This window comes from Papio anubis, chromosome 3, assembly GCF_008728515.1.
Source record: "Papio anubis isolate 15944 chromosome 3, Panubis1.0, whole genome shotgun sequence".
Taxonomy (NCBI): Eukaryota; Metazoa; Chordata; class Mammalia; order Primates; family Cercopithecidae; genus Papio; species Papio anubis.
The window spans coordinates 176,682,098-176,696,885 of record NC_044978.1 but is presented as its reverse complement, the minus strand read 5'-3'; the positions used below and the strand labels follow the sequence as shown (position 1 = coordinate 176,696,885).

The following is a 14,788-nucleotide window of genomic DNA, read 5'->3' as shown; positions in this document are numbered from 1 at the left end:
ATGCTACACAGCCAAGAAGTGCCAGAGCCAGGATTCAAATCCAGTTTGATCTGATTCCAAGATGTGGAAATTTCTTGTAGGTTCTGAAGCCACACAACTTTCCCCTCCACCAAATGTTTGTTTTGCATACCGGAGGTTGAGAAACAGTGATGAGCTCTATGCCTTCTTTTGAACATATTGGTTAAGGTCTTCCTCTCTATTATACTGGTCCACTGGAATGTCCTTTCTCCTTTGCCTTGCAAACTCCCACATGTCTGGGGTAATGAGATGACTGCTAATGGTTTTGAAATATTTTAAATATCATGGCAAGAGATTGAAGACTCACATCAATTCTCTGATCCGAACTCCTGGGGACAATATGGCCCTCTTTCACATATTTTATTCATTCATATTTCATCATTTGTGACTAGGTGAGAACTCAAAGGATGGAGTTATTTATTAAAAGGAAGATGACAGGGAAGCAAAATATAGAAAGGAAATATCCTCTAGATGGGTAAAATGTCAGTGAAGAACTGCATGATGAACTCCTAAAATCCAGCCCCCTTGGGCATGACAAAGGACGTGTTCCTTTAAAGGGATGCCTGTTTGTTGCCTGGGGTTCCCACAGTGCAGTGTTGCCTGTCCCATGAGGTGTCAGGGACTGGGTGAGAATTGTCACTCTTCAGTATTCACTTTGAGGTTTCAGATCAATAGCCTGGACACAAATGATGTCTGGATTCTCCCCATCCCAGCTATTTCTTTAAAACCAAGAGTTTGCTGAGTGATAGAAAACCACATTGTCCTAATTGATGAATTCTGATGGGGAAATCCCCTGCCTTAAAGGACCTTACCAACATTCCCACTGTGCTGTGTAACCCCCTGTGGCATTCTCAGGAGTAACACTCAGTTGACTTACAGAGAAGACGGCAGCCAAAGTCTCGATGCCCCCTGTACTCAAGGTGACATATGGGATCTTTGCTGGAGGGATCCCAGCTTTTCCAAAGACGCTGTTGGTATAGAACCAAATCTGTAATGCAGGAAAGAATGAGAAGAGAGAATGGTCAGTGGAAGGACTTAATCTATTTTCTAAATCAAATTTGGGTATAAGGTGGTCTCTGGATTCAACTCAGAGTCCCAAGGTGGAGTGGCGTGGATGCTCATTTTTCGCCTTCATCCCACCTTTTCCCTTTCTTCATTACTAAAAGAACTCCTGGACTACTGGGAGTTCCCAGCTAAAAGACTACACTTCCCAGTTTTCTTGCAGCCAAGTGTGGCGGTGAGATAGAAACAGTAATGTTGGTGGAGCTTCCAGGAAGTTTCCCTTTTTTAAAAAGGAACTTTTCATCCAGGAGGTGTGCTTCCGTTTTTGTTTTTTATTTTTGTTTGCCCTTCCTTCTTTCTGTGTCAGGATGGTGGAGGTGATGGCTGGAGCCTCAGCAGCCTGTTTTGGATTACTAGGTGACTTCAGAACAGCACGGCCATTAACCTCCATGGTAACTTTATGAGAACCAGAAAAGGCCTCCACTACACAAAATGGTTTACTGTCATCCACTGAAAAATTGCCATAGTAAATCCACAATGCGTACAAGGTGAAAGATGTTCCCCAGAGTTGGGTAATGCACAACCTGTTTAACTATACCTAGAGCCCCTGCCTTGGGATGAAAGCTGCTTATTCGGATGCTGGACCAGGAAGTTAGAGAGTTAGCCTGTGCCCTCACTGACTACAGTGGTTCTGTAAGTTGTTATCCAAACATGAACACTTTTGAGAGTGTTGATAATTATGCTGGGACAACCCACATATATTAAGTGTGTCCTGGGAAAACCAGGATGTGTGGTCTTGGAGTTGCTGTACCAGCCCTCGCAACTTACTTCACGTGAGACAGAAAACCTTCCATCTTGTTGAGGTCTCTTTTGGGGTTTCTGCCACGTGAGGTTAGACCTAAATCCTCATTGACTCTCATGGCATCAGACAAGCACTGATTAGGAGTTTGGAGACCTGGCTCCATCTTGAACTCGCTGCGTGACCTCAGGCAACTCGCTCTGCCCTGCGGAGATTCCTACTCCTCCCCAGTCAAACGAACATGACCACGTTTATTTTGCCTGTCCCGTGAGGTGTCAGGAACTGGGTGAGAATGGTCACTCTTCAGTATTCACTTTGAGGTTTTTAACCTGGACGCAAATGATGTCTCGGTTCTCCCCATCCCAGCCATTTCTTTAAAACTGAGTTTGCTGAACGATAGAAAACCACATTGTCCTAATTGATGAATTCCGATGGGGAAACCCCCTGCCTTAAAGGACCGTATGAACATTTAAGAATAGTTTGATCCCTATTCAGCAGAAATGTTAGAGCACATTGTTCATATCCTGTCAGGTCCAACATTAGCTGGCCACACTCTTGCGTTTTGCTCTTTGTTTCTGGATGTTCTTCTTTCTATAGATCTGTCTTATTACCAGATGTTTTTAGCAAAAATTATTCATGCATTGGCGGGAAGATTTAGGACCTACTTATATCTACAGATGGTTAAATTTTGTGAAGAAAGTAAACCTCCATAAAGTTATGGGCAAACCGAGAGATGCCAGTGAAAACTACGACACCCATTTCTTCGAGCTTGCAGGCAGGCATACATCTATCGGCAAAAACAGGTTTTAATATTCGTGTAAACAAGAACCCTCCTGTTCTGCACCTGTCTCTCATTTGAGTGAGTGTTAGACTCCAGAAAGCACAGGTTAAACCCATACTCTTCATCAGTATCACCTTGTTCTAGGCAAAAGTAAATGGGGTGCTTAAAGCCTGAACCTTTGCTGTCACATCCATGGTGTACAGAGGTAGCGTCTAATAAATCCACCAATTCCTACAGTTCTCAGGGCTATAACAGAAGCTAACATTATCCTGAAAACCCTGTGTCCATTGAATATGTTTATACAATCGACTCCCCTTTAGGGGGTAACTGTGATCCCCAGTGCACCTTCAGGGTTGGATTCCAGAAGTGTAAGAGCCTTTCTCAGTCATCAGCCAAATTCACTGATTTTCAACAGCCAGCGTTCTCTAGGGGCCCTCTTAATGCCTTCAGGCTGCCACGCTGTCACCCATGTGAAGGTGTCTGACGTTTGTGTTATTCATAGCCGTGGTTCTCATCCCCATGGCCTGACCAGCTCACGTTCCTGAGGTTCCCAGCCCTAGATCCCACTTAGTGTGAGTCCTCTTATGTTGCGGCCAGCACCTCCCTCTGGCTCCTCTCACCCCCTGGTTTCAGTTCTCCCCATAGAGACACTGCTATAGATGTCCCTTTGCAGGTTAGTGGAGAGAGTCATTCGCATAAAATTCTAAGTTCAGTAAGGGACAGTTATAAAAACAGCAATAAAAGCCGTATTTATTTTTACAACCGTTCATGCATCAAAAGGCAGAAATCAGCCCACAAATCCTCTCCCCAAGCCCAGGGGCTGCAGGGGTCCTGCCGGGCTGGCCCTGTCCCCCCGCAGGGCAGGCCTGAACGTCACACACACTACCAGTCTTATTCTGTTTGTGCCACGAAGCCACTGCCCTCCCCTTGCATCAGCTGATAGAGTGGGAAGGTGACTGCCTTCAGCTTTACCTCTGTTCACACTGACGCTTATTTGATTGGACAGTTTGAGGTCGCTGTAAAATAAGAAAACACCCAGGAAACTTAAGAGTGCATCCTGCCCCGGAGCCCCCTTTGTATCCAGAAGGATACAAAGTAAGGACTCAAATTTTAAGAGTGGCCAGAAAATGCTTGCTTTTAAAAGTTTTTCGAAGAGTGTTGGATCACCCAGTCTTGCTTTTCATCTTACAGATAAAAATCTAACCTCACACTGACCCAGCCCTTAGCCCAGTGATACCACCTTTCTGGCCTGCTCTCCTTTGAACTCTGACATGAGTGATTGAGGCTCAGAGGGGTGAAGTGTCTCACCCAGGGCTACACAGCTGGGAAGTCAGAGGATGTGTGCTGCAACCATCGCCTCCCTGGCGGTCTCAGGCTGGGGCTCCTTCAACAACATAATAGCTAAGATTACGGAGCACCACCTATGCGGCTGACCCCGCGCTGAACTGATTGTTTGATTGATTGATTGATTGATTTGTTTGTTTGTTCGTTTGAGATGGAGTTTTGTTGTTGTTGCCCAGGCTGGAATGCAATGGCGCGATCTCGGCTCACCGCAACCTCTGCCTCCTGGGTTCAAGCGATTCTCCTGCCTCAGCCTCTCGAGTATCTGGGATTACAGGCATGTGCCACCACGCCCAGCTAATTTTCTATTTTTAGTAGAGATGGGGTTTCTCCATGTTGGTCAGGCTGGTCTCGAACTCCTGACCTCAGGTGATCTGCCTGCCCCAGCCTCCCAAAGTGCTGGGATTACAGGTGTGAGCCACCACGCCCAGCCACTGAACTTTAAATGCATCCTTTCATCTATCTTCATCACCACTTTACAGCTGGGGAAACTGAGGCACGGGGCAATCATGACAACTTGTCCAAGGTCCCATACCTCAACAGTTCAGTGTTTCAAGTTGCATGCAGGCAGATGACTCCAAGCCTGGCCCTCTTGACCACAGTTTAGGGTGGCCATATGGAGGGTCTCTTCTCAGCTTTCTCCCTATCCATCAGGACACAGCCAATTGCTGCAGTGAGATGGTCTCCGCTATTATGATTACAGAACATTTTAGATTCTTCCAATTTGATCTAGGAAGTGATTTCAGGAGAATCTTTTCAAAACCAAAGTTATTAATAACTGCTTCTGAAATTGTAATTTGAGATTTTGTACAAAACTTGATTTAGGCTCCGGAACTCCTAATGATGTTTCAACAAATCAGATGGACCTTCATGTGGTTCCAGGCCAAAAGAGGGGGAAAGTACCACAGTTTTCTATAAACGCATCTAAGGTTTCATGTCTCCTTCCCCTCGTCCCTCCCAGTGACCTCCCTTCCCTCCCTTCTACTCAACTGTTTAGAGAAAGGGTAAGAAATCTGGGACTCTCTTAGGCACTAAGGTGACAGCAGACAACACAGGTCCTCGTCTGCCCTAGAAGACCTCTTAGTCTGGCAAGGAAGGGAGGAGTACACAACAGTTTCCCAAGTAAGTGGTTAGAGGAACACACCAGGAACCCTGTAATGCGTGGGCATCCCACCAAGTGCAAAAACCCAGGCAGCTGTCCACCGCCGGTGAGCACCCAGAACCAATGTCACCAGGCCCATATGGGCTCATTCACGGCTGGCACTCTGATCCTCTTTGCTCTTATTTTACATCGATTTCTAACACACTTGGGTGTCTTGTTTCCCAACCAAGACTGCATATCAGGAAGCAGCAGATTTTGAAACTGCATGACATTGAGAGAGGAGAAAACAATGCTAGAAACAGTTGTGCTGATGACAGCAAGGTTGGGAGGAGATTCATGCACGCTGAGCAGTTGCCACCTGTGAGATATTTCACATAATTCCACAGATTCCTCACAGCAGTTGTGCAAACTGAGTATTATCATCCCCATTTTTCATGATGGGAGACTGAGGCCCAGGGAAGTGACTATGATTGGCTTCTGTGTTTAAGAAAGAAGGAACCCCAAGGAAAGGTCATCCCAAGTAGATAAGAGAACCACGCCATGACCCTAGGCATTCTGGAAGATTCAGGAAGGTTCAAGAAAATGAAGGCTTCCCCACACTGGGCTTGACAATTGATATTGATCCAATTTTTAGCCCAAGAACTCCCTATCTCCTGCCCTCGCCTCCTTTTCTCCCCTAGACACTCAGGTGCCCACCACGTGGCATGGGCTGCTCTGGTGCTGGAGACACAGGGTTGATAAGATGCAGCCTCCATCTTCAGGGATGGAGACCCACTAATAGCTCTCTCCAGGTGAGGGGAGCACAGTGGAGGGGTAGGAGCTGCTGTGGCCACCCCAGCAATGGGGAAGGGGGTGGGCCTAAAGCCAGGAGCCTCCTTCACACTGGCAACAGACTGACACTCACACTGAAGCCTGGTTTTCATGCTGAAGACAAACTGCTCGAAAGGAAGGCAGCTGCCTAAAATAAGTCACTTTAAGCGACAGGTCTAATTTTAGAGAAGGGAATTTGAAAGCTTATTGTGTGAGGCAGGGGAAAAAAAACAACAATCCAACACCAAAAAGGAATTTAGAAATAAATAAATAAATGTTGTTTATTCCAACTTTTGAATAATTTCTTTTTTCCTTTTTTTTTTTTTTTCTTTTGTGATGGAGTCTTGCTCTGTTGCCCAGGCTGGGGTGTAGTGGTGTGATCTTGGCTCACTGCAGCCTCTGCCTCCCAGGTTCTAGTGATTCTCCTGCCTCAGCCTCCAGAGTAGCTGGGTATACAGGTGTCCGCCACCATGCTTGGCTAATTTTTGTATTTAGTAGGTTTCACCATGTTGGCCAGGGTGGTCTCGAACTCCTGACCTCAAGTGATCCGCCTGCCTCAGCCTCCCAAAGTGCTGGGATTACAGGCATGAGCCACTGCACCCGGTCAACTTTTGAGTGACTTCTAAAGTACGTGAAAACCATTCATCGGTTCCTTAGCATAAATACACTGAGCATCTGTGATGTTGGCTTGATACAGAGGTTCTCAGCCGGGGGCAATTTGCTCCCACTGCGATGTCTGGCAGTGTCCGGAGCCATTTTTGGTTGTCACAGCTGGTGGGGCAGACGGTGCTACTGGTACCTAATGGGAAGAGACCAGCGAGGCTGCCGAATAGCCTAGGCACACAGCATAGCCCCTATGACAATGAATTTTCCAGCTCAAAATTTACATAGTTATGAGGTTGAGAAATGCAAGTTTGGTACAAAGTGCCTGGGTGGGCTGTACTGGGAGTGCACCCAGCACCAGCAGGTGTGACTTTGTCTGTGCAGGCACCACCCCTGGGACCTTGGGCAAGGCCTGACCCTCCATGAGCCACAAGTTCTTCGTCTAGAAAATGGGGGCGATACCACCTATCCTGTGGGACCGTTTGGGGCTGGAATAAGATGACAAACACAGAGATGCCTGGCAGTATTTACGGATGTCTCAAGTGACAGGTCATGTCCCCCAAATAATGTCTGGGAAAATGAAGAAGACAAAACAAGTCTTCCAAGGAAGCTAAAATTTTGGATCCATGTTAGCTCTCTTGGACCCGTGAATCTGGATGACAAGGCAGCAGGTGCAGGGGAGAGCTGGACCACAGTACAGCTGCGATGCCGGCATGGCTCCCTCTGTATGTAACACGGAAGAAGACTTGTCCCTGTGGCCGCCTAGGGATGGCCTGGGGACACAGCCTGAGTGACATGCATGGGGGTGCTCGGAGGGGGACCCTGAGGCCAGATAGCTGGGGCTCAAGTCCTTTTTCTACTATTCCTTGCTGTTTGACCTTGGAAAAGTGTCTCAACGTCTCTGTGCCTAACAGTGGGGCCTAACTCACAGGGCCGCCATGGTGACAGCTCCTGGCCCACGCTGAGTGCTACATGTATGTGCACTTGATTAGGCTTGCAACCCAGTGGGTGGAGGCCAAGCGAAGGGGAGCAGCTGGCCCGGGTTTCTCACTGCAGGTTTGTGCCCCACTGAGATGGGAAGCCAGCCTCTGACTCTTGGTCCAGAGCTCTGCTCTGGGTCAGGTAAAGCACGTTCAGCTGCAAGTATTATTCCCGACTTAAACATTGAAGATCATCAACACAGGAGGGCAGAACGCTCTGAGGCTGGGGCCTGGCTTTGGGAGTAGCTGAGATTTTTTTTTCACCACGTGCTTAGGCAGCACGCCTTGCAGGTACACCACAGTGGAATTTATGAAGTTATACGGGGGATGCAAATAGGAAAATGTTGTCCCTGTGGAGAAGTGAATTCTGTTTAGAACTGTCATGGTTCTCAATGTAAATGCCTCATTCACTACAGATTCCATATTCAGTCTTCAAGACTTCAGGCGTTAGCTTTAAGAAATGATTCATTTCCTCTCTCTACTCTCCGAGAACAAGGAGTGCCTCCTCGAGACTGTCTGGCACAACCTCGGTCTCGTCAACAGGAAGAGACAGCAGGACTCTCCCAGGATCACTCGGTTAATGTAGGTAGAGCCACTGACCCAGGCACCTGCTCAACCTGCTGACTTTAACCAGACCAAGGAGAAAGGTAAAAGCAAAAAGCAAGGTGATCTCATTTCATCCTAGTGTTTCCGAAAATAGAACCAATAGTTGTGGAAAGGAGGTGGAACACTGTGGTTGCAGCTTTCTATGCTGCTGTTTTTCCTTCTCTGGACAGGAATGACTCCCCTTCACTTCATCTTCCCTAGACACCCCCAAACGCCCTCCCTGCCCACCTTTGGGGGTGCTGGGCTCATGCTTATTTAGTATAAATGCAAGCTGTCTTACTTAGGGCTCTTCAGAAGGGTGCTGGCGGCTGCCTCTTCTCCCTCCCTCTGGGTTCAGCCAGTCTCCTCTCAAGTGACATGAGTGACCTCAGAGGCATTTTGCATGCTTTATGCAAGAATCTCCTCTACACTCCCCTGCCAAGTGGTCGGCCAGCCTGTTTGCACACCTCCATAGATGGGGAGCTCACCACCCCTAGAGGCAACCCACTCCATTTGTCCGAAGCAACAATAACAATAAAGATCCAGACTCTGCCTCCCTAAGTCTCCAACCAGGAATTCCACCTTCGAGTGCCCTCAAGACAGAGGAGACTGCTGCGAACGTCCAAGCGTCTGGGGAACCTCATGGAGAGACCTCCTCAGACTTCCCGGCCCATGGCAGCTCAAGCCCCAGAGCATTTCTTACTTAAAGCCTTGAGGTTTTTTTCAAGCCAAAGTTGTGAGTTGAAGATAACCCAGCCAAGAGTACTTTTATTAAAATCATCTCAGTGTCTCTCACTTCCGACTTACTAATATCCGTTTTTTAAAGAACTATGACTTTTAGACATGTCTAGGGATAATTAGTGCTAGCATTTATTATGGGATATCTCTGTGGCCAGCGGCTGACCTGAACACTTTGCATATTATGTGATCCCATTTTACAGATGAGGAAACTGAGGAGGATCAGTCAAATTACATGGTTGCCTAACAGCATAGAGTTTGTGGTGATGACAGAGCTGAGACTTGAACCTGGGCATCCAGGGCCCAAGCCCTGAATCTCCCTGCCCTCTGATCCCTCCAGTCATGCGAGGATGCCCACCGGGCCCCAGGACTCACCATGCTGAGGCCACAGAGCTGGTAGCAGGCCATGGTGACAATCATGGTGACCACCTGCCAGCGGACTTAGCGAGCTCTCAGCAGCTCCAGCACAGACACCAGACAGATGTTCGCGGCTGTCAGCCAGGATCTCCTCTACTTCTCGGGAAACATCTGCCTTACCCAAAAACGTCTGGAAGGCTGCAAACAGAGGCACACGTGGACTTTCAGCAGGGATTAGAGTGTCCATCGTGTCTAATGCTGGGCCCTACAGGGACGGGTCCCACCACCCAGCCACATACCTTAGCTGGGGGTGGAACTTGGCAAGGGCCTTTGAAACTATGGAGTCCAAAGCCCTTGTTTAAAAATGGGAAAACAGAGGTGCAGCGAGATGCCATGATTTGCCCAACCACCCAGCTGGCTGGGAAAAAAGCTGAGAACGGGGGTGTCTTGACTGTCTCCAACGCAAGGTAGAGCACACCCAGAGTTCAAATCCATCTATAGCATTGGGCAGCTGTGCCCCTGTTCATCTTTTGTTATCATTCCTGCCTCCAGTGGCTGTTGTAATAATTGCATGATATCATATACATTCAACCATGGCTTGGAGCTTCCCTCACTGAAGCTCGTTTGCTGAATATTCACTAAGCGCCTCCTGTTTCCCTGGCTCATGCGTTCACCCTCATCACAGGTGTCCTGAGAGCGGTAGGATGTCACTTGGCCAGGATGCCCTGCAGTCCACATTATCGTGGAAAGAAGGATTGAGCTTAATGACTGCAAGGCCCTTTCCATGCGACCCTCTGAAATACAAGAAATTGAGTGGAAATAGTCCCAAAGAGTGAATCTTCCCAAGACTCAAACCCACCCTCGTGATTTATGCCTTTTCCATGTTGAACACTGCAAACTTCCAGCCTCAGAGAATCTGTCTTTTTTTTTTTTAAATGAAGACCTTAATTGTTCAAACCTCTATGAATGTATGCTTGAAGGCGGGCTGACTGATTAGACCCCTGAAAGCACAATAATCAGATCATGGGGCGCTTTCGGACACAGATGCCTATACTCAGTGCTCTGATCTTTCTTCCTCCTGCAGGGAAAGGTGGCTATTGTGATGGCTCCTGAGGACAGTCCATTCCAGACACAGCAGGCAGCATCCCTAAAACAGGCTCTGCCCCTCAGGGTATGTGAAAATGCTCTTCTTAAGCAAATGCCATTAAACTTGCTCCAGATTCTCCAAGAAGCAAGTACCCTTCCAAAGGCTTTGGAGTGTTATTTCCAGCAGAGTACTAAAAACTGCTTCAGAATGTCTTTTTTTATGAACTATAAATTAATGCTTTCCCCAGCATTTATTAAGGGTAAATGAGAAAAGCAGCTGAATGAGCAACATTTCTGTTTCATGCACTAAGTATAATATTTCTACTATTTCCTCAAAGTTCAAAATGCAACATCCATGTGATAAAATAACTCTAGACTTTTGGGGTAGAAAACCATTTCTTTCCTTCATGACCTGCATATTTTCTATTATAAAATAAGGATAACTTCATAACCTATGTTTTTTTTCTCTTTTCACCATGGCTGCCAGGAAGCTCTCAGACAAATTCAGTGTTTAGCCCTTAACAGAATTTCCTGAACCAAAAAAAATCTCTCTTCTTTCTCTTAAAATTTCCTATCTTCCAGCTCCATCCAAGTCCCTGCAAAGGACATGATGTCATTCCTTTTTATGGATTCATAGTATTCCATGGTGTATATGTACCACATTTTCTTTAACCAGTCTATCATTGATGGGTATTTGGGTTGATTCCATGTCTTTGCTACTGTGAACAGCATTCAGCAAACTAACGCATGAACACGTGTTCTCACTTATAAGTGGCAGCTGATCAATGAGATCACATGGTCACAGGGAGGGGAACAACACACACCGGAGCCTGTTGGGGGGCTGAGTAGGGGGAGGGAGAGCATTAGAAAAAATAGGCGATGGGTTGATGGGTGCAGCAAACCACGACAGCACACGTTTACTTATGTAAAAAACCTGCCCATCCTGCACGTGTATCCTGGAACTTAAAAATTAAAATTAAAAAAAATTCTGATCTTGTCTTAAAGCTTCAATTCAACCCTCCTATTGTATATATGTTCATAAAGTGGGTGACACTGTTTCAGAGTGACCCCCAGCCTATGAAGGAGCAAGGAGGCTGTCCAAGGGCCCAGCCATTTCTGCCCAGTGGGGGACCTCCTGCAATGCACAAGTTTCTCCAGAGCTCTCCCTTGGTCTTGCCAAGACTTTGCCAGGGGCACTGTGGCCTGATAGCTCCTCCTGCCCAATTCTTCTCCCATCCTTGTCACTTCCCAGGTGTTACTCTCCATTGAAACTTTGGCACTCCTAACTTGTTCTCAGACCTGCTTCCGGGAGAACCCAAACCTGCACCAAGGACTTACCTGCCGGGGCCTCCCACACCCTTCAGCCCCTGCCTCTTGAGTGCCCTGCAGGACCCTGGCCCAAGCGGGCCAGACTTCTATTTCCCTAACTGCCAAGTAAGCCCGCCCCCCACCCCTCCATGACTCTCTCACTATTTTCAATCAGTCCTAACAACGGCCTGTCGGGATTTGGGCTTGGGGTCCTCACTATTCCACATGTACCCTTTCTGGCTGAGGGCTCACAGATATTCTTTTGAAAATAGCAAACACAGAAGACTGAGCTGGAGTCCTGAGGGGGCACCAAGGAGGGGGCGTTTCAGGCTGCCAGAGAAGGCAGGGGCACTCCGGGCAGGAAGCAGAAGGATGGAAAGTCGTCTCCTATTCCTGACACTAGGGTAAAGCAAGATACATTCTGTAAGGTACACGGGTGTGCTTTGGTCAAGGAATAGGCCGAGGTAAACATCCGGGCCAGAATGACTCAGTGAGTTTAGGTGCGCAGGTGCATACTCCACTTGTTATATAACCTGTTTCTGTAAGTTCATACTTGGTTTGGAGCCACTATCATTTGGGAAGGTATAACTGCCCTGCTGACACTGTACAGGGCTCTTGGGCATGGCTCCACATGACTCTTGTGCAGCTGCTGGTGCCCAGAGAAAGAGCGAGATAACCAGAGCCGTCCATCTTGCAGATGGACAGAGGGGAGCCAGGGCAGGGTTCAGCACAGCACGGCATGGCACAGTTCGCGCTCGTGCCCAGAGAGAGAAAGAGTTAAGCTGCTGACCCTGAAGGCGAGAGAGAGCTGGCTGTGCAGCTGAGCGTGGGAGTGGCCGGCTCGAGCAGCCGAGACAGAATGGACGGTGTCTGAGAGCTGCTGATGAGAGAGCTGCTGATGAGAGAGCTGCTGCTGAGAGAGCTGCTGAGTCAAACCATATTCACCTGCTTACAGCCCCCCAGGTGTTTTTTCAGCTACCTGTCCATCCACCCAACCTCCTCGGGCCTCAGCTGGGGCGGAAACCTGACACATTCATCTGCACCTCTGGCTCTTTCCTCAATCGGGAATGTTCTTTTGACCTTTCTGCACCTGGCTACTCGCTTCGTTCTTTGAACCTTATCTCAGACACCTCCAGGAAGCCTTCTCTGATGCTTTCCTGGCTGGATGACAAGGGAGGAGCAAGCCAAAGAAGGCCTTGAGTGTTTGCACGGGGATGAAGTTCCTGCCTACAGGTCACAGGGGATGGCAAGACCAATAGTTCTGAGCGCCCCAAAGGTGCCAGGCATGGGCCTTGGGAGCTGGGCATATGGTGATTTAAAAAAAAAACCAACCCAGATTGTCCCATCCTCTGGTCCAGCCTCATTATCTTATGACCAACAAGGAACAAAGAGAGAACCTGGTGCTTTAATTTGCGACACGTGTTCCTTGTGTCCCTGTAGCAGGTGCTGCGTGCCACCTAAGTCTCTCCTGCACATGGACAGCTTCCTATGCCCGGCACCTGTGCCTCTCTGTCTGCGGCTTTCCCTGGGCACAGGTGTGTGCTCAGCCCTCAGCAGTTAACACCCCCAGGAGCAGGCCTCACTTAATGACAAAGCTGATGTTAACAGAGGGATACCTAGCTTCCTCGCAGACACCTGAGTGAGTTCTACGCTGTGCCCCAGAGGTGACTGGGGGAGTGGGGTCCCAGTTGCCCACAGCTGACACCTGCTCACTGATGAACCTCAATGCCTCCTCCGCTTCCCTGTCCCACTTCCCAGCTGGGGAAGTGATGCTTCCTCAATTGCACCCTCCGCTTCCCTGTCTCATTTCCCAGCTGGGCAAGTGGTGCTTCCTCGAGTCACCTCTCAAATAAACTTCCCATCCTCAAAACCTTGACTCAGGCTTTGGGGGCACCTGACAACAATCACAAAGTCACCTAAACTAGATGCCTGTGGTCACATAACCCAGACACTGCCTTCCATGTCTGATTTGTCTGATCTAGTGACTAAGCCCCTTCAGCGTCTAGAGTCCATGTGCTCCTCTCTGCCTGAGCCGAGGCCTGCCTTACTTCGGGCCTCAGGCTCTCCCTGCTGGGCTCATTATCCCCAGGCTAATCCCCAGGAGGACGACTGGGTCGCTCTTCTGCACACAAACCTGTGCTGTCTTGCCCCGGCCAGCAGGATCCAGTCCAAATTCTCATCTTCCGTGCAGAGCCTCCTCCCACAGTCCCTGTGGCATCTGGAGGCTCCCCCCATCTCTCTTGGCTGCTGCCCTGGAAAAGGCACTCGTCCTCCGTCCCACATACCCCCACGGCCTGGCCTCTGGGCCCTGCTCGTGCTGTTCCTTGTGCCCAGAACACCCTGCCACTGTTGCCTGCCTAGGACATCCTTTTCCGAGGATCCCCTCAGCAGTCACATCTTCTGGAGACCTTCCCTGTCCCCATGATGGCTAATCACTGTCACCCTCTCATCTGGGTCGCCCTTGCACCTGTGTCTGTCTCTCTTGGGCACTTTCACTCTTGTGTGGAGTGTTCTGTCTGCACACCTGCTGTGCCCACCCCTGGGAGTGCCCCCTGAACAGGGGCCATTTAAGGGATGCTGTGGTACCATGGAAAGGGGTGGGCCTTGGAGTCGGAGCAACCTGGGCTTCACACCCAGCCCTGTCTCTGCTAGGAGACCCCGGACTAGTCACCTATTCTCTCTGCCCCATGCTTGTTCTTCCACAAAACAGAAATCAAAAACACCTACCTATGAGGTTGTTTTGGGGAATAAAATCAATATGTATTAAGTGTTGGCACGTAATTGGTGTTCACTAAACAATTATTATTATTTTTATTTCCTCTCTGTGGAGTCTGACAGAGAATGTACATCCAACCCATGTGTTTTGAATGAAATAGTAAAAATCAAGACTCAGGTGACAGGGAAGGAGAAGAAGCATGTTATAAACACGGAAGCGGGGGCAGGCTGAGCAAACAGGAACAGAGGAAAATTATGCTAGATGTCAACCAAATTGAATCAGCAGGGGGGCCAGTATCTGTTCCGCGTTCTCCCTACTCTTCCGGGCATGGTGTGGTTTTCCAATGGCAGGTTTCCCGTGGTCCTCAGACACCTTCAGAGCACAGCAGAGTGACAGACACTGATGCATGTGGGGGTGGCCCACACACGACTGCAAGGAGATGAGGCTGAGCCTGCCAGCCTCCCTCAGGGTCCTCAGAGAGCCACGCTGTTAGCACAGGTGTCATCCTGGCCTGGAGACCCCTCCAGGTGTCTGTACACCTGCTGAGCCCGCCCTGGGAGTG

The 14,788-nt window shown here is 48.8% G+C and overlaps 1 protein-coding gene across 1 annotated transcript in view; it reads right to left on the bottom strand.

Annotated features, from left to right (window-relative positions):
* The window catches only part of SLC2A9 (solute carrier family 2 member 9), a 191,137-nt gene that overhangs the window by 72,997 nt on the left and 103,352 nt on the right, over nt 1–14,788 (bottom strand). The window contains 3 exon segments of the mRNA XM_031664719.1: nt 896–1,006; nt 9,135–9,246; nt 9,248–9,314. Of these exon segments, the coding sequence (XP_031520579.1) occupies nt 896–1,006; nt 9,135–9,246; nt 9,248–9,314 (290 nt within the window).